General features: G+C 42.9%; 1 protein-coding gene across 2 annotated transcripts in view; it reads left to right on the top strand.

The window, feature by feature from the left end:
* Positions 1-71: 71 nt before the first annotated feature.
* RECK (reversion inducing cysteine rich protein with kazal motifs) overlaps positions 72-21,568 on the top strand; it is a 64,695-nt gene continuing 43,198 nt past the window's right edge. For both annotated transcript variants that reach the window (XM_052697667.1, XM_052697668.1), the window contains exons 1-4: positions 72-188; positions 5,361-5,419; positions 14,915-14,989; positions 18,483-18,519. In XM_052697667.1, the coding sequence (XP_052553627.1) occupies positions 107-188; positions 5,361-5,419; positions 14,915-14,989; positions 18,483-18,519 (253 nt within the window). In that variant the 5' untranslated portion in view covers positions 72-106. The remainder of the gene's footprint in view (positions 189-5,360; positions 5,420-14,914; positions 14,990-18,482; positions 18,520-21,568) is intronic.

The raw sequence follows: 21,568 nt of genomic DNA, 5'->3' as shown, positions 1-21,568 counted from the left end.
GCGGGGCCCGGCGGGGGAACTGCAGCCAATGGGGACCGGCGGCGTCACAGCCCGCCCGTCGGCCCGTCCGGCCCTCTCTTGGCTGGCTGAGGGTTCGCGACCGGCCATGGCGGCGGCCGTAGCTGCGTGGCCTTGGGCTCTGCTGTGCCTGGCGGCGGTGCCGCCGCCGCTGTCCCCGGGAGCGGCCGGTGAGTAACGGGGGAGCGTGGCGGGAAGGCGGCTCGGCGGGACCCCGCTCCGCAACATGGCGCGAGGCCAGGCCGGGGGTGTCGGAGCCTCGGTGAGGGGCCGGGGCCGCTCGTTTGTTGTACTGAGGTCGTGCCGTCCGTTGCGGCTCGTCGCGACGAAAGAAGGCGCCGCGGTGTAGATGGTGGCAGAGAGCTTTTATTAAGCGCGTCGCGCCGGCAGCGCGAGTGGGAACGGTGAAAAATGTAACGCCGTAAAGTAGAAAACCTCGATATCGGAGGCGTTTGAGGGCACGGCGTGGTTGAACCGCGGTTCTGATCTCCACTTGTAGGAAGAAAGTCCGCTTTTAGTGAAAAACCGGCGAGTTGGGACGTGGCGTAGTGTATTGCAGCTCTGTGATTAGGCTGACGGTGTGACGGGATAGCAGACCTCAGCCGAAGCACGGAGTGCGAGGGCTTTGCCGTGGTCGGATGTAAGTTCTGAAGTGAAATCTGGAGCTTTTATTAAAACAAGAGGCGGCTGGGTGCGAAAGAGGCTGGAGGAGAAGTCATGGGGCGTTTCGGAAGAGAGGCAGCGCTCTGAAACCGTGTTTGCGATGAATGCTGTGCACAGCCCAGCCTTCTGGCTGCAGCACTGTGCCCGGTGCATTGCTCCTCATTCCCAGTACCGTTACTTGATCGGAATTTCTTTTTTACTCTGAAAGTAGTGCCTCCTATTTATTTCCGTGGCAACTACAACGTACAGAGAGCACAGTCGCCCTGTTTGATAGGCCAAATTCTCGGCTGCAGAATACAATTCTTCAGGCTCACCACCATTGGCTGTGCATTTTCACTGGTGATGAAAAAAAGCCCGCCTGCCATGGTCATAAAAATCCCCACCGGTGGAGATGACCCACTGTCACCACTGCTGAAACGCTCCACCAGCCTCCTCATTGTGCTTACATCCACTGCTTGGGCTCCAGAAATGCTCAGCGAGCACAGATGAATGTCAGTGGACGCAATTGCTTCCCCATGAAGGTATTCAGTGACACACTTTTGCTCCAGACAGACTTCCGTGTCAGGTGCCATTTTGTCAGACTGCCCCTCTGTTGCTTTCCGTAGTGTGGCAACAAAACGTAGCAGTATTTGTGGGAAGCTTCAGCCTTGATGGTGAGCCAACATAATAAAATAGAATGCATTACCTTAAGAGTGGCATCATATAAAAGGAATTAAGTGACTGTAAGATTTGGCGTATTAGTATTTCATCCTGAGATACCTTTGATATAATTGCTAAGACTTGAAACCCAGTGATAGAAGTGACTGAGAAGAGCAAGCCTGGGTATCTGTTAGTTCCTTGTAGAAGGGATATGAGCCACTTGGAACTGATGGATAAAAGGCCAGAGAGCATTAAATAACTGAATGTTATCTAGGATATTCATGAAGTGACATGCGCTCTTAAACATATGTGTTGTCTTAGTAGCCAATAAAAATTCTCTCCATAGGCTGGAAGCTCTAAATTCTTGGGTCTCTCAAGTGTAAGGGTTACTCTGAGGGGAAATTTATGTGATGAAAAATGTCTGAGGCGGTGAAACAAAACGAGAAGGTTGACTGAGTAACCACTATTTCTGGTTTTCAGTAAAGCATACCTTTAAGTACATCTGATTGGGGAGGGGGAGGTTGTTGTTTATTTTGACTGTTAATTTGGTGAATATTTTTTCGTTATGAATCCTTTCCCCATCATTATGTTAATATGTTTTCAATCTGATGGCATTACCAATTACAATTAGTGGAACGCTAATTAATGATGAAACTTGGGGAGGGATGATGATGCTGGTCAGATTGTCCTGAGGAACAATGTGCAGGGAATCATAGAATCATAGAATTGCTCAGGTTCTAAAAGATCCTGAAGATCATCAAGTCCAACCTCAGCCTAACCATCCTACCCTCACTCTTACAACCCATCATTAAATCACGTCCCTGAGCACCACATCCAAATGGTTTTTAAATGCATCCAGGGATGGTGACTCAACCACCTCCCTGGGGAACCTATTCCAGTGCTTTCTGTAAAGAAGTTTGACCTTATAGCCAATCTAAATGATTTCCCCTCGTCCTGTCACCTGTCAAGAGAGAAGAGACCAGCCCCACTCTCGCTGTAAGCACCTTTCAGATATTAGAAGAGAGCAATAAGGTCTCCCCTCAGCCTCCTCATCCCCAGACTAAACAGCCCCAGTTCCTTCAGTCTCTCCTCACAGGCCATATTCTCCAAACCCTTCACCAGCCTTATTGCCCTTCTTTGGACCTGTTCCCGCACCTCCATGTCCTTTCTGTACTGAGGTGCCCCAAACTGAACACAGTATTTGAGCTGAGGCCTCACCAGTGCCGAGTCCAGGGGCAGGATGACTTCCTGGTGCTGCTCACCACAGCATTCCTGATCCAAGCCAGGATGCCATTGGCCTTCTTGGCCACCTGGGCACACTGCTGGCTCATGTTCAGCCCACTGTCCATCACTACACCAAGGTCCCTTTCCATCAGGCAGTTTTCCAGCCACTCCTCCCCAGACCTGTAGGGTTGCCTGGGGTTGTTGTGACCAAAAGGCAGGACCCGACACTTGGCCCTATTGACACTCATCCAGTTTGCCTTGGCCCATTGATCCAGTCTATCCAGGTCCCTCTGTAGTGCTTTTCTGCCCTCTGGCAGATCAACACTCCCTCCCAGCTTGGTGTCGTCTGCAAACTTACTGAGGGTGCACTCAATCCCCTCATCAAGATCATTAATGAAGATGTTAAATAGAAGCAGCCCCAGTACCGAGCCTTGTGGGACACCGCTCGTTACCAGCCACCAACTGGATTCAATTCCATTGTCCACAGCTCTTTGGGCCCGGCCATCCAGCCAGTGTTTCACCCAGCAGAGCACATGGCCACCCAAACCATGGGCAGCCAGCTTCTCCATGAGGATGCTGTGGGGGACAGTGTCAAAGGCTTTACAGAAGTCCAGGTAGAAAAACCACATTGACAGCCTTATCGTCATCCAATAAGATGGTCACCTTGTCATAGAATGAGATCAGGTTTGTCAAACAGGATCTACCATTCATGAACCCATGCTGACTGGGCCTGATCTCCTGGTTGACTTTTAATTGATCCATATAACATCTCCCAAGATTATCCATTCCATGACTTTCCCTGGCACCGAGGTGAGACTGACAGGTCTGTAGCTTCCAGGATCATCTTTCTGGCCCTTTTTGAAGATGGGTGTCACATTTGCCAGCCTCCAGTCCCCAGGACATCCTTGGTTAGCCAGGACTGCCAAAGGGGGATGGAGAGTGGCTTGGCAACCACGTCTGCCAACTCCCTCAGCACTCCAGGGTGCAATCCATCAGACCCCATGGACTTGTGAGTGTACAGCTTTGAGCAGGTCCAAAACCATCTCATCATGGGTTATGCAGGGCCTACTCTGTGCCCCATCCCTATCTACGAGTGCAAGGGGCTGTGTGCCCAGAGAGTAACTAGTCTTCTATTAAAGACTGAGGCAAAGAAGGCATTAAGCACCTCAGCCTTATCCTGATCCTTGGTCACTGTGTTCTAGCAATGGATGGAGATTCTCCCTAGCCCTCCTCTTACTTTTGATGTATTTATAGAAATATTTATTGTCATTCACCTTAGTGAGCAAGTTCAGTTCTAGCTGGACTTTGGCCTTTTTAATTTTGTCACTGCACTGCTTCTCTGTGTATTTTGAACCTCATAAGCAGCTTGCTCCCTCTTGCAAAAATCATAAACTTGCCTTCTGTTCCTGAGTTCCAACCAAAGGTCTCTGTTCAGCCAGTTCGGCCTCCCTGCCCATCGGCTCGTCTTCCATGACTTGGGGATGGTCAGTTCCTGCGCCTTTAAAACGACTTCCTTAAAGTATTCCCTGCCTTCCTAGGCTCCCATGCCCTCCAAAATTTACCTCCCAAGGGACCCATTCATCCATGGTCCTACAGAGGCTGAAGTCTGCCCAGCTCTGCTGACTCCCTTCATGATTCCACAAGGATTGAGAGATCTGACATCTCACGATCACTACGCCCCAGACAGCCTCCAAGCTTTACATCCCCAAGACTTCTCTGTTAACAAACAGCAAGTCCAGGGTCTTGCTTCCCCTTGTTGGCTCCTTCACCAGCTGTGTCAGGAATTTATCTCCCACACTCCAGGAACCTCCGGAACTGTTCTCTTTCTGCTGTATTATAAATGCAGCAGATGTCTGGGAAGTTGAAGTCTCCCATGAGAACAAGGGGAACAATCCTGCAAGGTGTGCCACTTTTTGCCTTCAAATTTGAAAATGTTTTGAGCCGTCAGTGTTATATCCTTTTTCTGTATTTGTAGATCATTATGTTCTTTCATCTCCCCATATCATAAGCAGGGCTTCTGCTTTCTACGTTAATTACAGGTGTTTTGCTGCACTGTTTCTATTTATTAATGAAAACATTCAGAACTTATGAGTTAAATTGCAGTTCATCTCCTCTTCATGAATTATAGATTTCAGCGTTAAAATGTAGTTCAAAAATGTAGTGGCTATTTTAGATTGTGGCAGCTTTTTGATTGGTGTTATAATTGAGTTTTTTTTCCAGTTCCTTGACATTTTCAAGCTGAATTCTTCTTTTTTGTTTTTTTTTAAACATCCTCTCAGTGTTGAAGAATTTTGGGTTTGTTGATGGCTGTTTTCTTCTGACAACTACAAGTTTTCAGATGAGAAACTTTGTAAGCTGTGAACATATCAGAGTTCATGCCTAAGACCCCTCATATTGATCCCATGAAAATCAAACTGATTTTCATAACTGCGTATTGCCAAATACAGTTTCTATACATACAGCATCGCTTTTCTATCACGTTGCCTCCTGAAGGCATTTGGCAGGTGCTAGGCTCATGCAAATGGAAGAGCAGAAACATGGCTGGGAGCATAAAGCACACGGTGCTGCTCCTGTGCTGGCAGCAAATGTTCGGTGTGAGGCTGGGCAAACTGAGTCAGTGGCAGCTTTGGAACAAAAATTTCTTGGATTTTTTTGGTTTTTGTGTTTTGTTGTTTTGTTTTCTGGGAGGGAAAATTTCTCACAGTACTCAGATGGTTCTGATAGGTCAACCATCAGCTGAGTAATTCTCTTCAGAGGAAATGGTAAAGTACTTCAGGTCTTTTAAACACCATCTTCCCTTCCTTGCTTTTCCGTAGGCCTGTCTTGTTGTTACCACGCGAAGGACAATCTAATGTGCCGGGATGTTTGTGAACAGGTAAGCTTACTTTATCAGTTCTTTTATCCCCCAGAGTTAAAATCATGCTTTTAGACGGTGACTTAGCAAAAATAGTGGTATGAGTAATTATCTACATGTAAGCACTGCATGTGAATCATGACACTTAATATTGTTATCTGAATGAGAACGTAAAGGTTTGAGGTGTGGCCCTCTTCCTTTTCAAAGTGGATTCTTCATCAGGTTCTACTGAAGTTCAGAAGTCAGGGTTAAAATTCGAATTCAGGATTTTGCCAAGAAGTGATGAGCACGTTGGGAAATGTGAGGGATGAGGGCATTTTACTGCATTTCTGGATCACGTGTCTTCTTGAGAATTTGAAATGAAGAGCAGAGTGTTGGTACTGTTCTTTTTTTCTCCTAGTTGTTGCTTCTTAACTAGCAGTGAGATATTCATTATGATGTATAGATTTGTGAATCCAGCAAAAATGTTCTTACTCTGTTCATACAGTAATTGTAGAGCTGGTTGTGTTGAACCCAAACTTGGAAAATATTTTCCAGAACTTATGTTTAGTTTTTTTAGCTTTGGAGAATGCATTGTACATCTTAGTGTGCATGTGTATATATTTATGTAAATGTATGTACCTAGAGCTTTTGTATTAATAAACTATGCATAAACAAATGCACAAATTCAGTATTAAATTTGTGCCCTTGCATCACAGCTGCCTTTTTTCGATTGCCTGTTTTGAACCTATCAGCACTGAACCTGGTTATGGTTAAGGTCATCTTTACTTGCAATTTTATTACTGAAAGTTTTGTTTAAATCGCTCTTCTGCCTTTTTGATACAGAGTACCAAATCCCCTTTCAGCTTTCCTATTGTCTTAAGAGGTCTTAAGATCCTACAGACGTGCTTTTAGCCCTTGCAGCTTCATTTCCTCTCTTTGAATACAGGTAAACAAAACTGTACACGCTACTGTAAACAAAAGTGTAACGCTGAGGTGAAGAACTGTTAAAACTTTATGGTAAGAAACAGTTACCAAATTTGGCCACTGTATTGAGATAGCATTTGGAATACTCTGTTCAATTTTTTCTTTTATTTCACCGACTTGAAGTTCCTATTAGCTCTTCCTATTAGTTCTTCATAAAAGGTCTTCAACTTTTCATTGTCAAATTTCATCTCATTTCTGCTACACAAATTCTAATTAGCAGGTGGGGTTGTTTTTTTTTGTGCTGTTTACTTGGTTGGTTTGTTCTAGTTGTGTGTTGGTTTTTTTATGATTTTGCCTCATCTGGATGATATCTGTCTACTCATGGAAGGAAAGATTGCCAGATTATGTGGTTATTGAATATTAAATTTCACGCCTTCTGACAGTAGGAAGAAACTTATCTGTCTTTGGATGTGCACTTAAATAATAGATCTGTGGCCTTGTGATGGGTGAGGAAGAACAGGCTCTGTCAAGGAGCCATATGTACTTAACTCATGGATTGATAACAGTACCACCAGAGCAGGGACTTCCTTCTGTATGGGATGGAGGGAATCGTCTCCTGACTAGACTTGCTCCCTCATCAGGTTTGTTTTCTGGGACTTAGGATATTGCAGAAATTTCCAGCTTTGTTTGGTCTTGGACTATTTATGTTCATGTGCTGATCTGCTTGGACACCCATGCTCCTGAGAAAAGCCTCACATGGATAAGGACAGCTACAGAAAGAAAGGCTTGGGTATGATTAAAGAATCCTGGTAACTACTAATTCAACTTCCTTGTGAGTGTCACAGATTAAATGGGTTACGCAGCCTGTGAATGTATGGTGATCACAACAGTGGGTTCACAAGATTCTGAAGTACACAAGCACATGTAGACTACTTCCTAAATGTCTTTATTTTGTTACAGATTGCTACGAATCCCCAGTAGCAAGTACACTTATGATTAATAAAGTTATGATATATCAAGTTATTACAGGACTGTTAACAGCAACAATCAGTAGCAGCTACAAATATATTTCCATATTGCAAGCTACTACAAGCTTATCACTAGTAGAGTAGTACATGTATGTTTAATTATGTACATTTAATTATGCATATTTTATGCTCTTTTTTTTAGTAATTTGTGTTATGTGACTGGAACCAATCATTTATCAGACCAGTCCCAGAAGTGGGGCCAACTGAAATCAGAGTTTTCATCATGGGGAGGGATGGAACTAAATGATCTTCAAAGTCCTTTCCAACTCAGTCATTCAGTGATTCTTTGAAATTGCACGCTGGAGATGATGTGTGTCACTTGGTTTGGAGTCAGCCAGGTGTCCCCAGCAAGGTTACAGTCTGTCTGGGAAATTGGGTAGGAAAAATTCCTCTGCAGAAAGTTCTCAGAGACAGAAGTTCCACTTTTGTTCAGAAGTGAGAATTTAACAAGGATGTTAGCAAAAACAGTAACCAGGAAAATTCTCCAAGCCAAATGATAGTTTAGGAAGTCAACACCAGTTTATTACAGTGCATGAGGATCTCTTCACAAAGCATGCACACCCTGCAGCTAAATTATCCTCATTTTATACATCTAATGTGAATATTCATAAAATTTCCATGAAGTTCCTGTTTATTCCCAGAATTTCATACGTATTAAACCTAGCACCTGCATTTGTCAGTCAAGGGATTCTTGCATGGGGTCTTTCTGTTTGCCCAGGTGTGGTACTGATGCTGAGGTACACAAAGCATAATCTGTCTGTGACGTTTAAGTCTTTGGTGTCAGAGGCTTAAGAGGACATAATGTGACACCACTTAGAAGTAGCCAACAGATGCTGCTAATTTCTGTGTTTTTCAGAGACAGACAATAGATTATGCCACTTTCTTCTCTCAGACAAAATTTTACTTTTCTCAGACTATTTTATCTTTTCTTTCAGCTAGAACAGCCAGTAGCTGATTCCTACTTTATGAGAATGTTTCCCTAGTTCTGGATGCTGTTTCTCTCCTTTCCAGCTAATAGGCTGCTGTTACAGTTGCTTGTTTTTGTCTTTCCTGGTGGTATGTATATTCAGGGTGTCTGTGGTTCTGCACTTCAAAGATGTCACCTGAGTTTCTTGTGGATGCTCTGAGTGCACAGGCCTTGTTCCCAGAGTGGCAGACATGTTCTTCTGCCAATGTTTTAGCAGATTTTCCATAAGCTTTTTTCCCATTATACCCACATCGCCTTTATGGCTGCACTCACCACTAAAGAAGGAAAACTCAGGTTACAGGTTAGTTTGATTTTTTTGTTTGTTTGTTTTTTTCCTACTAACTAACATCAACATCTCAACATCTATTTATTTTTTTTTTAATTCTTAATAAGCACTATTAAAAGCTTCATTACAATATTTTCTCCTTCTAGTGATTATTTGATTCTGTCTGTTAGATAGTGTAGAAAGAAATGTGGGCTTGCCTTTCTTTAGCTAACCTTTCTTCCTAAGCTTATGAATGGGAAGTTTTGCAGTGATGCTTTTCCTGACTGTATTCATCTCTGTATCAGTTCAGAGGTTTCTGTCCCCCTTGCAGGATAAGAGCAGTCCATCTCAGTCCTCAGGAAGACAAGTAGATGTTTCAGGAGCCTAGCTTAATTAAAGAAAAAAAAGTCAAATTAGCTACAGTGCAGAAAGGCAGTACGAAGTATAGAGAATGTTAAAGCAGAGGAAAGTTGTGGAGGAAGAATCAAGAAGTTTTGCAGATGCTATAATAGGAAAGACAAGATCTCAGCTGCAACTGAGACTTGCAAAAGGTGTCAGGGCAGCAGAAAGTCCTACCTGCTGTAGGCAGTAGTCCAGATAGCATATGTGACCTTGCAGTGACACCATCCAGCTCTCTCAGATGCAGGCTATCATCTTTGAAAGGTGGAATTCAGGAGATGTCCCTAGTAACTGGAGAAGGCTACATTGTTTACCTGTCTTTTCCTCCTCCATTACTGCACTCCAGGAAGAAGGAAAAAAAAAAAAATATCGGGAGGAGAAAAAAAAAAAAAAAAAAAGAAAGCTGAACTACTCTTTCCAAACCAGAAAACCATCCATCTTTCCTTAAATCTCTGGAGAGATTATAGAGGGAGTCCTGGAACACATTTGTGATCATGTGAAGGGTAAAGTCATGCCTGACAGACTTCATTGCTGTTGATAATAAAATAGCTGGATTTCTGGGTGAGGGTAGAGAAGTGGATGTCATTTTCATTGACTGTAAGGGTTTCAACACTCAATATTTTTGTGTCCATTTTAGCATATTATGGCTTTGATGGATGGACAGGTAGATGACTCAAAAATTGTTTGAATAATTGGGTTCAGAGAAGAGAAGTTATTAGGTCATACTTTATTTGCAGGGCAATAAGAAGTGGAATACCAAAGGGATCTGTACTGGGACATATCCTGTTTATCATCTTTATTAATGACATGGAGGAGGCAGTTGATTCACTCTTGCTGAGTTCTCAGTTGATACCTAACTGACAAGAAAAGTTGATAATCTCAAAGGCAAAACTACCATCCAGAGCAGTCTGGACTGTTGCAAGGAATTGGCCAACAAGAAGCCTATGAAGCTCAGCAAGGACAAATGCAAAGTCCTGCACCTGGAAATAATTACTTACAGCAATACAGGTTGGAGGTTGATTTACTGGAGAGCAGGTTTGTTGGACAGGATCCAGCGGTGTTAGTATACTGACAGCAAGCTGAATGAGAGCCACTGTGCCTTGGCAGAAAAGAGGATAGCCTGGGATATTTTAACAGGAGCACAGCATTTCTAGAGAAATGATTGTTTCCAGAATTTGTTACACCATATCTAGAATACAGCGTCCAGTTTTGGGCCGCGCTGTTACAAGGAAGACATCAGTTAACTGGAGAAAGGTGCACTGAGATGATCAAGGAGCAGATGCCATGTGTGGGGAAGCCGAGGTAACAGGTTTTAGCAGTGGAGGAAGAGTACATCAGCAGCCTTTTGATACCTGTAAAACATGGTTCAGGATGTAGAGCCAGGCTCTTCACAGTAGTCCCTAGTGGGAGGCTGAGAGAACAGGCATAGATTGAAAGCAAAGAATTCTAACTGGTAATGAAGTAAAACTTCTCCACTGTAAGGACAGAAGAATGTCTGTGCATTCTTTGCCCTTGTGTGTTTTCAAGATCTGACTGAGCAACATGGTCTGACATCAGAGGTAACCCTGCTCTGAGCTAAAGGTGGGAATAAATTATTTTCTGAAATCCCTTCACATCTGAACTATTTTATTCCTCTATGACCCTGAAAGACCCCAAACATTACTGCAGTTCTTTCCTTGCTGTCTGTTCTGAAACCAGCAACTGTTGTTATCACAGAATCATAGGGGTTGGAAGGGAGCTCCAGAGATCATCGAGTCCAACCCCCTGCCAAAGCAGGTTCCCTACAGCAGGTCGCACAGGTCGGCATCCAGGCAGGTCTTGAACATCTCCAGAGAAGGAGAATCCACAGCCTTCCTGGGCAGCCTGTTCCAGCGCTCCGTCACCTCACTGTAAAGAAGTTCTTGTGCACATTGGTGCAGAACTTCCTATGCCGCAAGTTTCTGGCCATTTCCCTTCGTCTCGTCTCCAGAATGCTGAAAACAGTCTGGCCTCGCCATTCTGCCCCCGCACCTTAGATATTTATAGACCTGGATCAGGTCCCCTCTCAGTCTCCTTTTCTCAAGGCTGAACAGACCCAGCTCACTCAGCCTTTCTCCATAGCAGAGATGCTCCAGGCCCTTCACCATCTTTGTGGCCCTCCACTGGACTCTTTCCAAGAGATCCCTGTCCTTCCTGTACTGGGGAGCCCAGAACTGGACGCAGTGCTCCAGATGAGGCGTTACCAGGGCAGAGTAGAGGAGGAGGATCACCTCCCTCGACCTGCTGGCCACGCTCTTTTTAATGCACCCCAGGATGCCGTTGGCCCTCTTGGCCGCAAGGGCACACTGCTGGCTCACGGCCGACCTGTCATCCACCAGGACACCCAGGTCCCTCTCTGCAGTGCTCCCCTCCAGCAGCTCATCCCCCAACCTGTACCAGTGCATGCAATTATTCTTCCCCAGATGTAAGACTGTTGAACCTCAGCTGGTTTCTTATTGCCCAGCTCTCCAGCCTGTCCAGATCTTGCTGAATGGCAGCACAGCCTTCAGGCATGTCAGCCAATCCTCCTAACTTCGTATCGTCAGCAAACTTGCTGAGGGTGGCCACTATCCCCTCATCAAGGTCACTGATGAAGATGTTGAACAAGAACGGCTCCCTGAGGAACACCGCTAGTTACAGGTCTCCTACTGGACTCTGCACCGCCAACAACGACCCTCTGTGCTCTGTCTGTCAGCCAGTTCTCAACCCACCACATCTATCCCACACTTCCTCAGCTTTGCTATAAGGATGTCGTGGGAAACAGTATCAAATGCCTTGCTGAAATCAAGGTAGACTACATCCACTGCTCTCCCCCCATCCAGCCAACCAGAGACAACATCATAGAAGGCTACCAGGTTGGTCAAGCATGACCTCCCCCTTGTGAACCCGTGCTGACTACTCCTGATAACCTCCTTTTCTTCCAGCTGTCTGGAGATGGCATCCAGCACAAGCTGTTCCATCACCTTTCCAGGGACAGAGGTGAGGCTGACTGGCCTATAATTGCCTGGATCTTCCTTCTTGCCTTTTTTGAAGACCGCAGTGACATTGGCTATCTTCCAGTCTTCAGGCACCTCCCCCGTCCTCCAAGACTTCTCAAAGATGACAGAGAGCAGTTCATCAATCACCTCTGCCAGCTCCCTCAGCACCCGTGGGTGCATCCCATCGGGTCCCATGGATTTGTGAACATTGGTGTTGCCTAGGTGCTCTTGGACTGCCTCTTCCCTGACTCAGAGGAAGTCTGCCATTCCCCAGGCCCTCTCACTAACCTCCCGAGGGGGAGCTTTTTCACTGAAGACAGAAGCAAAGAAGGCACTCAGTATCTCCGCCTTCTCAGCATCCCCCGTTACCAGAGCACCCCCCTCACTTAGCAGGGGAGCCACATTCTCCCTAGTCTTCCTTTTACTATTAACGTACTTAAAAAGCCTTTTTTATTATCCTTTATCACCTTTGCCACATTCAATTCCAGGCAGGCTTTAGCCTTCCTCGTTGCATCCCTGCAGGGCCTGACAACATTTCTATATTCTTCCCAAGTGGTCAGACCCATTTATCTTAGTTATCTTGGTTTCCTTGATGTGGGTTACCAAGCTGTTAATGTAGAATAGAACTGCAATGTATTTCTTCTTCCTAAAGATATGAAATGCATGTGTCAGTTATTTCTGTATCTTCCAGTTTTCTTCCCACATGAATAGAAGTTCCCATTTCATTTGTTGGCTGGCTTCTTATTTTAATTTAGAAGTGTTTTACTTGATTGGAGTGTTACAAGGAATAAGAACTGAAGGCATGATCACCGTGGGAACACACAGCAATTTAAAATATGCTGAGAACTCAATTTAACACATCCATGGTTTTTTTTTGTTTGTTTTCTAAGGAAAAATTTATGAGATATAGGAAATGGGAGAAGCAACAGTACAAAGTAGTGTGAAAGAAATTTGGGGGAAAAAAAACAGAAATGTACATGATTGAGAATTGCTAATAAGGTAAGATAAGATTTCTTTCCAAGTTTGTCTGTTCAGATATTTTCACTTGTAAGATACTGCTGGTGGCCATTTTGTCTGACCTGCTGCTCAGAGTGTGCTAGTGTCAGAATTAAATCAAGTTTCTCTGGACTTTAGTTAGTGAAGTTCTGAATGCCCTCAAGGATGTGCTTTCCACAGCCTCTTTGGGGAACCTGTTCTAGTGCTTAACTGCTCTCATGGTGAAGAACATTTTTTTCTTCCTTTGCATCCCTTCAAAGTTTATTGCGAAATTATTACTTTTGCAGCTCATCCTTCCACTGTGCAACTCTTGAGAACGGTCTGGCTCTGTCTTTTCTATAATCCAGCTTCAGGTAGTTGAAGACAGGAGTTCAGATACATATACCTTATCCCCTCCTAATCAGCCAACAGCTTGTCTTTTTATGTCATAAACTCCAGCATCTTTGTGACTTTTTGCTTAACTCTCTGAAGTTCATCAGTGTGTTTGTTGCACAGAGGTGGCAGAAGACTGGACGTGGTGTTACATTGGTCCAGATATGGCTTCATCAGTGCCCTTATGAAAGGGAGTGGTTGTCTATGACCTACTGATGATGCTGTTGCTAATGAGGAATAGCGTGGTGTATCTTTCAGTGCTGCATTGGTGCACTGCTAAGCCATGTTCAGCTTGCCATCAACCAAGACCTCAACACCCCTCTTTGCAAAGCTCTTTAGCTAGTGAGCACCCAGCCTGCATAGGATTTTTCTGTTCCAGCTATAAGATTCTGTATTTGCTTTGGAACCTTCTGAGTTTCCTTTCAGCTCATTGCTTCGTTGATTGAGCTCATTACTCATTGAAACCAATCTGTGTAGCAGCTCCACTCTCCAGTATGTCAATGACAGCTCTCAGTTTAGGACCATCTTTGTACTGTCTGAGGATTATTTCTGTAAAGCGATTAAGTGGTATTGGTGTAACTGCTGCTGTACACCTCTTCTAAGTGGCCAGCACCTAGATAATTTAACTGCTGGCTACTAATTTTTGAGGCTGACCATCCAGGCAGTTTGTCATCCACCTCACAGTCCTTGCATCTCATCCACACTAATTTCCTGTAAAATACTGGAAAAGACCATGCAAAACCCTTTTTAATGTCAGGGTAAGTAACACATTGTTTTTTCACTTCTTTACTGAATTAGTCTCTCTGGTATGGAAGCAGTCAGGCTTAATTTGCTGTCGGTGTGTGCCTGTGCTGCGCGTTGTGATTGTTGCTGGTCACCTTTCTTGTACTTCAGGTGGCTTCCTGATGTGGCTTCCAGGAGGATTTACTCCACAATCTTTGTGTGGTGAGCAGCCTGTATTTCCACAGATTATCTTTGTTGCCTTTCTTATGGATACGAAGTTTACCTTTTCTTTTTTCCAGTCGTTAGGAACCTTGTCCAATTGCCATGATTGTTCAAAAGTGATAGTAAGCTGCCTTGCAATGATAGTAGCCAGCTTTTCATGTCCCATAAACTTCTGGATGATCTGTTTGATTAGATGATGCTTGATCTTGCTCCACTGTTCATTCCCTTTGTTTATTTTGACAGTATCTTTACCTTTTGTTCACATTTATTCCATAACAGTTGCTTTTTCTTTTTTCCTTCTGGAAGGAGTTAGTTGCCTGAGGTCATGCAAGAAGATCAGTTAAGTGAACAGAGTTGTATGATATGTTAAGCAGAATTTCTTCATGTTTTTCACACTGCCTATTCTGTAGAAACTTCCAGATGTAAGAGTTTTAGGAGAAAATTCTCAAAGTAAAAATCCCTCCTTCATAAAAGTATCTGGGGGACTATAGATATATAAAAGAAAATCTTAAATGTGCATTCTTTACATGCTGACTGTTAGCAGAAGTTTTCAAAAGATGGGCAGTAGTGAAACTAAAAGAGGAAGACATCAATTGATATTCAGTGTGTGGTTACATTTTCTGTGTGTTTTGCTTCTTACAGATTTTGTCTTCTAAGAGTGATTCCCGTTTAAAACATTTACTGCAACGGGCACCTGAATATTGTCCAGAATCAATGGTAAGGCTTGCTAGATTTTAATTTAAAACAACAACAAAAACCACTAATCTTATGTTAACAAAGTTTTGCTTACAAAAGCAAAATTTCAAATTAGCTTGCAGAGTAATTTTCTTTCTGAGTTTTGAGCTGGTTTATGTTTTCAAGAGTTTTCTTTGTTTTGAAGGCTAGAAAGGTACTTAAATTGAGATTTGATCCTCAGGAGTAGGATTCCTTTTTAAAACTTGCCTGTTGTGTTACTTGGTGTTCATGTAAGCTATGAAATGGAATGAAAAACTATCTGATATTATGAAAATTTGCACTGTGTGATTGTCGTTTAGAAATTAATAGCAGTGATTTACAAGCAAGAACGCATGATCCAGTTTGTATGGGGCAAAGCTGTCAGGTCTTGGTTATACAAGGGCATGGACATCCATGTAGCTGCTCTGAATGGCCCGTAGGCATTTCTGACAACCTGAAAAAGTGCTTTTGTTGGATCACGGTTTCCTAAAAGTTCTGCAGTATTTTAAGTGTGTGTGTGTATGTGTGTGTGTGTTCCCTATCTCTATGGAGGAAATGATATTATGGATGAAGAGATGAGTGCTAGCATTGACATTGCCAAGAGAGAAGACTCTAGAACAACTTAAAATATCTCAATTTGTTTTTAAAAAGGTTTGATTTCTTTCTTGTAATTTTTGTTCTAAATGGTATCGATCCTGTTTTCATCCAGTAGGAGTGGTAAATCTTAGTCTATCATTTTGCAGGCTTCTTCCCATAATGTGTTTGCTTATAAATTCTTCCTGTGCCTCAAAAATATGTTTCTCAAGGTTTGGTTTCTGTGGATCCCCAGCTCTAAAACCTTGGGAAACTGTAGACATCTGATGGCATGAGTAAAATCGTGGTAGGAAAACATATCAAAGTGGTACGTAGCATTTGCTTTGGTACTATTTCTCATCATTATTTGTGCCCCGATGGGAGGAATGTGATTTATCTGTAGGCAGTAGATTTTTAGAAGACAGTACCACAGAGATTAGGAAAGGGGAAAGTGACTGATGCAGTGTTGTTTTTTTTTTAAACTCCCGATTGCTGTGTTTATAACTGGTAGCTTTGCTATCCAGTGTGTGCTTAAGTTAATGTTGCCACACTAGTAATATTTTAAAAGACTTCTATTTATAAAGCAGTTGACAGTTCATCTTAGTGCTGTTTTTGCTGTGTTCAGATACCGCTCCGCTTTGTTGGGCAGGTGTTCTAGTGACACTCCACAGAAGAGTAAATAAGTTGTAAAGGTAATCAGTTGGTCCATTTTCTGGCATACTGATTACCATTGTTATCTCTACTCTATCATGTGATATAAGAACTTTGCCTGATATAAAGTGATACATTAATTACCAAAATGAGATGCTACTATTCTTTCATGAAATAAGGGAGATCAGTCGAACCAAAGGAGCAGAACTAGGAAGCAGCAGCTCTAATGTTTTTCTTTTGAGCTGACTTTCCTCTTCTCTGATGTGGGAAACTCCACAGACAGAGGAGATATTTTTTGAACATTAGATACAGATTGACAGTATCTTTGGACAGTATTCCTGTGATGACAAAGTCATGACGTGACAGTGCAGGTTGCTTGTGTGATTGAATTGAACTTTTCTCCTCAGGAATATTTAACATTATGTCATTTAAAGCCCCTTTAAGACTTTTAATTTGCCTTCAAATGCTGCAGAATTTTCCTCTGATTTCACCTATTAGGCTTTTCCCAGTGCTTGTTCCAAAAAGTTTGAATTCAGTTAGATTGCACTAAAATACATGCCCAGAACTGAACACAGTATTTGAGGTGCAGCCTCAGCAGTGCTGAATACTTGAGTTCTTACCTTAGATTGAATCCTTCCTCTACTGCCTAAACCTTGTTATCCCAGGACATTTGTAAATTTGTAAATTTACAAATTTGTAAATTGGTGTCCTGAGGAACACCAAGCCTTTGAACAAATTAAACTTGAGTGTGTATCGTAACCTTTGAAGAATGTATGTATTTGTGTCATTTTTAATTAGAATGCAATAAAATCATATTGTCTAAGTAAGGTAAGATTTCAGTTGTTGGACATTAGCCATCATACATATAGTATATGGAAAATTCCATACCTTTTATCTCTTCAGCATTTTAATACAGCACACCCACTGTAATGTACTTCCTTCTGACAGTGGAAATTACTGTAGAATCATTAAAGTTGAAAAAGACCTCTAGGATCATCTAGTGCAACTGTCAGCCTGTCAACACCAGGCCCACTAAATGATGTCCCTCAGTGCCACATCTTGTCTTTTCTTGAAAACTTCCAGGGACAGTGACTCCACCACGTCCCTGGACAGCCTGTTCCAATGCTTGAGCACTCTTCCAGGGAAGTTTTCCTAATATCTGACCTGAACCTCCCCTAGCACAACATAAGACCATTGCCTCTCATTCTATCACTGTTACCTGGGAGAAGAAGCCTACACCCATCTTGCTACAACCTCCTTTCTGTAGAGAGTGATAAGGTTTCCCCTGAGCCTCCTGTTCTCCAGACTAAACAATCCCAGTTCCCTCAGCTGTTCCCTGTAAGACCTGTGCTCCAGGCACTTCACCATCTTCACTGCCCTTCTTTGGACACGCTCCAGGGCCTCCCTGTCTTTCGTGTAGTGAGGGGCCCAAAACTGAACACAGCACTCGAGGTGCAGCCTCACCAGTGCTGAGTACTTAAATTCTTACCTTAGGTTGAATCCTTTCTGTACTGACTACCTGTGGTAAGATGGCATCTTACCTGAGAGTTCTCTTATACAAGCCCTACAGTAAAGAATTCCCCATGATCATTTCAGCCAGTAGTCTTGCTAACACCAGTAAGACCAGTAACACCAGGAGATGAGGACAAAGAAATCTGTATCTTTTTTTTTTTCCCTTGGGTTGTGGGGAAACCCAACAGATCTGTATTTTAACCTTTCCTGTTAGTAAGCTTCACTTTTACAACTCTCTTCCATACATCTGTCTTTTCATGAAGCTGCCTGTAATCTGGGGTACCTAAAACACCTCTTTGATTATTTGTTGTTGTTTTTTTTTAGGACGGTTTGGTTTTGTTGTTGTTTAGAGGAAAAAAAAAAAAGAAAAAACGTAGTGGAAAGGAGCGCTAGGGTAACAAGCTTCTCAACAGGTCTTGGTCCTAGATAAACTTTTCTCTTTTAAAACAGTGACTGTTGTGTTCTCTAAATACTGGTGGGAAAAGCTGACTGTCTAGCATAGGAGAGATAATAACGGTATGTTCTCCTACAAATATGCTGCTGTTGATTAGATTCTCTGGAGATGACAACCTTCTTTTCAAAGCAAGTGAGTGGTGCACAGCTCAGGTAACTTCTCCTTAGAAGGCAGTGTAGACAAATGTTCCACTGGAATAACTCTTTTAGAATACAAAGCAAAATGACTGAAAATACTGTTTTGTGTATGTTAAAAACACTTTTATTCTGTAGATTGTTTATTGCTTTTTTACATTTTAATTTTCAGGGAGAAGTTTGGGGTTGTATAAATTCTTCTTTGCCAGGTAAGAAATACTAGTTTATTACTCTGTTGTGATGCTTTTCCCTAAATGTGCATTTCAGTGTTCTGACTGCTACTTGCATCTGTAGGTTTCATGATGGTTTAAGTTTCATTAGGCTTCTGTTACAAACTATGCTTTGATTCTAGTTTCTTTTAGTCTACACTGGGTTACCTGAGCATCTTCTTAAAACGCTTCTTTTCTTTTCCTAGTTAGAAAATATTGAATAAGTTTTTGTGATTTTCTGTGACCCATCCAGGAAATATCAGAGAATTCCTTTCCTTTAAAGGCTTTCAATTATTTTTAGTTTGAATATACCTTCAGTTTTAGATCTATACAGATTTCTGCCACTGTTTCAGAGGCAAACCTAAGCCACATGCAGAGGGATTTGCTGCTTTACTATAAGTGAAAGTGGTGAAATATGTAGTTTCTTAAGGAGCTGTAGTAGTTTTCTCTCACCTAAAAACTTTCAACCTTTTGGTTGCTACTGGTGTGACCTCACCTTGAGTACTGTCAGTAATTTGGGGGACACAAGATAAGGAGAACACAGAACTATTAGAGAGCATGCAGAGGACCATTATGAAGATGATGAAGCATCTAGATGGCAGGGCATTTGAGGAGCAGCTGAAGTCACTCAGTTTGTTCAGTCCAGAGAAAAAGAGACCAGGGGGAGACCTCATGACTACCTGTGTCTCAGTCACAAGGGAAGAAGAGGGGCAGGCACCGATCTCTTCTCTGGTGACAGTGACAGAGCCCAAGGGAATGGCATGGAAGATGCATGAGGGGAGGGTCAGAGTGGGTCAAGGAAAAGTTCTTCACCGAGGGGTGGCTGAGCACACTGGAACAAGATCCCAGGGCAGTGATCACAGTCCTAAGCCTGCCAGAGTTACAGAAGGATGTAGAAAATGTTCTCAGAAATACAGTTTGAATTATGGGTTGTCTTGTGTGGAGCAATGAGTTGGACACATTGGAACCTTTCCAATGCAGGATATTCTGTGAGTCTGTGGTATTATAATGCCTAAACATCATTGTAGCTTAAGAGCTACATACAAATGAATAGTAATGGTTTTATTCTATGTAAGCAGTGTACATTTTAGTTTGAAATTTAGGTTTGTGTAAGCAAGAAAAAAAACCGTTTTGTTGTGTTTTTTTTTTATGAACCACTTGCTAATTGTCTTTCTGGTCTGTCTGGACTGATGTGAGGCCTCTTCAGCTTCTATATGGTAGGATTTGTAGGGAGAAGCTCCTTAGTAGTGATGTACCCTGTTCTCTTTTTTTGCATCTTCGTAGACTAACTGGTAAAGCATGGATTAGATAAGTGGAGTGAAGATGGATAGAAAACTGGCTCAAAGGTTTATTATCAGTGGTACAAAGTCTATGTGGAGGCCAGTAACCGAGGGGTCAGTACTAGTTCTAGTCCTGTTAAACATTTTCATTAATGATGATACAGCATGCACTCTCAGCATGTTTACAGATGATAGAAAATGGGAAGGAGTGTTGATAGATCAGATAGTTGATCTCTGCATTGATGATGTCCTCATGTTGGGCAGCTTTTTTGAGAATGGGAAGAAAATAATTCAAATCCTTCTAAAAGCTAGTTTTGCATAAAGCAAAGTAAGGTCAAGGGACCTTCACAGGAGATCGATTTAGTTCCTAGGAATAACATGGCAAGATGGATGTTGTCAAATTACAGTGGATGTGATCAATAAAATAACTGCTATGTCTCCACCAGCTTACAAAAAGAAAACGGAATCTTTCTGAGGTGTTGTGGGCTTCTGGAGAATGCATATGCTGGATTACAGTCTGATTATAAACCCTGACCATCAAGTGACGCAGAAGAAAACCGCTTTAACAGAGAGTCCTGAGGAACACCAAGCCTTTGAACAAATTAAACTTGAGATAGCTCATGCAGTAGTCCTTGGGCTACACAGCACAAGGTATAAAAAAGGTGCTGTACATTGCAGACAGGGAGAATGGTCACACTTGGAGCCTCTGGCAGACTCAGGGTTTACTCCTAGGGTTTTGGAGTGAAGGATAAAGAGGATCTGAGGCCTGTTATACTGCAACTGAAAAAGAGATGTTGGCAGCATATGAAGTTGTCCAAACAGCTTTGGGAATGGTTGGCACTGAAGCACAACTCCTTTTGGCACCCCCACTGCCTGTGCTGGGCTGGACATTCCCCTCCACACATTATCCAGCTGATGCTACATGGAGTAGATGAATCACACAGAGGGCTTGGATTGAGAATCCCAGTCATCCCAGCATTTTAGAATTGATATGGACTGGCTCAAAGGCAAAGAATTTGGAGTATCGTCAGAAAATGAGGTGACGTGCTGAAGAGGCTCCACTACACAGTAAACTGCCAGAAAATGAGAAGAAATAAGCCCTGTTCAGTGATGGGTTCTTTTGCATTGTGGAAAAGCTTTGGAAGTGGAAGGCTGTTGTATAGTGTCCTACATGACCAGTTGCAGAAGCTGAACCAATTTACAGAAGTGAAGGCCATCCAGCTGTCTTTAGACACTGCTGAAGGAGATGAAGTGGCCAGTGCTCTACCACTGCATAGACTCCTGAAAGGTGGCAAATTCCCTATAGCAATGAAAGCAATGAAAGCAGAACAACTGTCAGCACAGAGGCAAATGCATATGGGCTGCTGCCCTGAGGAAAGATGCTGCTGCCCTGGTAGAGAACGTAGTTGTATAGGTAGGTCACGTAGGCGACCACGTACCAAAGAGCCATATCAAAACAACCAGTAGGTGGATTGAGTGCTGGGATTGAAGTGGGCGAGGTAGATGTGGACTGGCAATGTAAGGGTGAAGTTTTTCTGTCAGTGGGCCTATGATACTGCAGGTTCTCAGGGAAGAGATGCAACGTATAGATGGGCTTGAGATCGAAGGATGCTATTGCACAGATTATCCATGAATGTGAAACATGTGCTGTAGTTAACCGAACTAAATGGATAAAACCTCTTTCTGTGGGGGACAGTGGTTGAGATACAGATATGGAGAGACTTGGGATGTGGATTATATCACACTCCCACAAACTCACCGTGGCAAAT

The sequence above is a fragment of the Tympanuchus pallidicinctus genome, unplaced genomic scaffold, assembly GCF_026119805.1.
Source record: "Tympanuchus pallidicinctus isolate F22 unplaced genomic scaffold, pur_lepc_1.0 scaffold31, whole genome shotgun sequence".
Classification (NCBI taxonomy): domain Eukaryota; kingdom Metazoa; phylum Chordata; class Aves; order Galliformes; family Phasianidae; genus Tympanuchus; species Tympanuchus pallidicinctus.
Note: the sequence above shows the minus strand (reverse complement) of the source record. Positions and strands in the feature narration are given on the sequence as shown.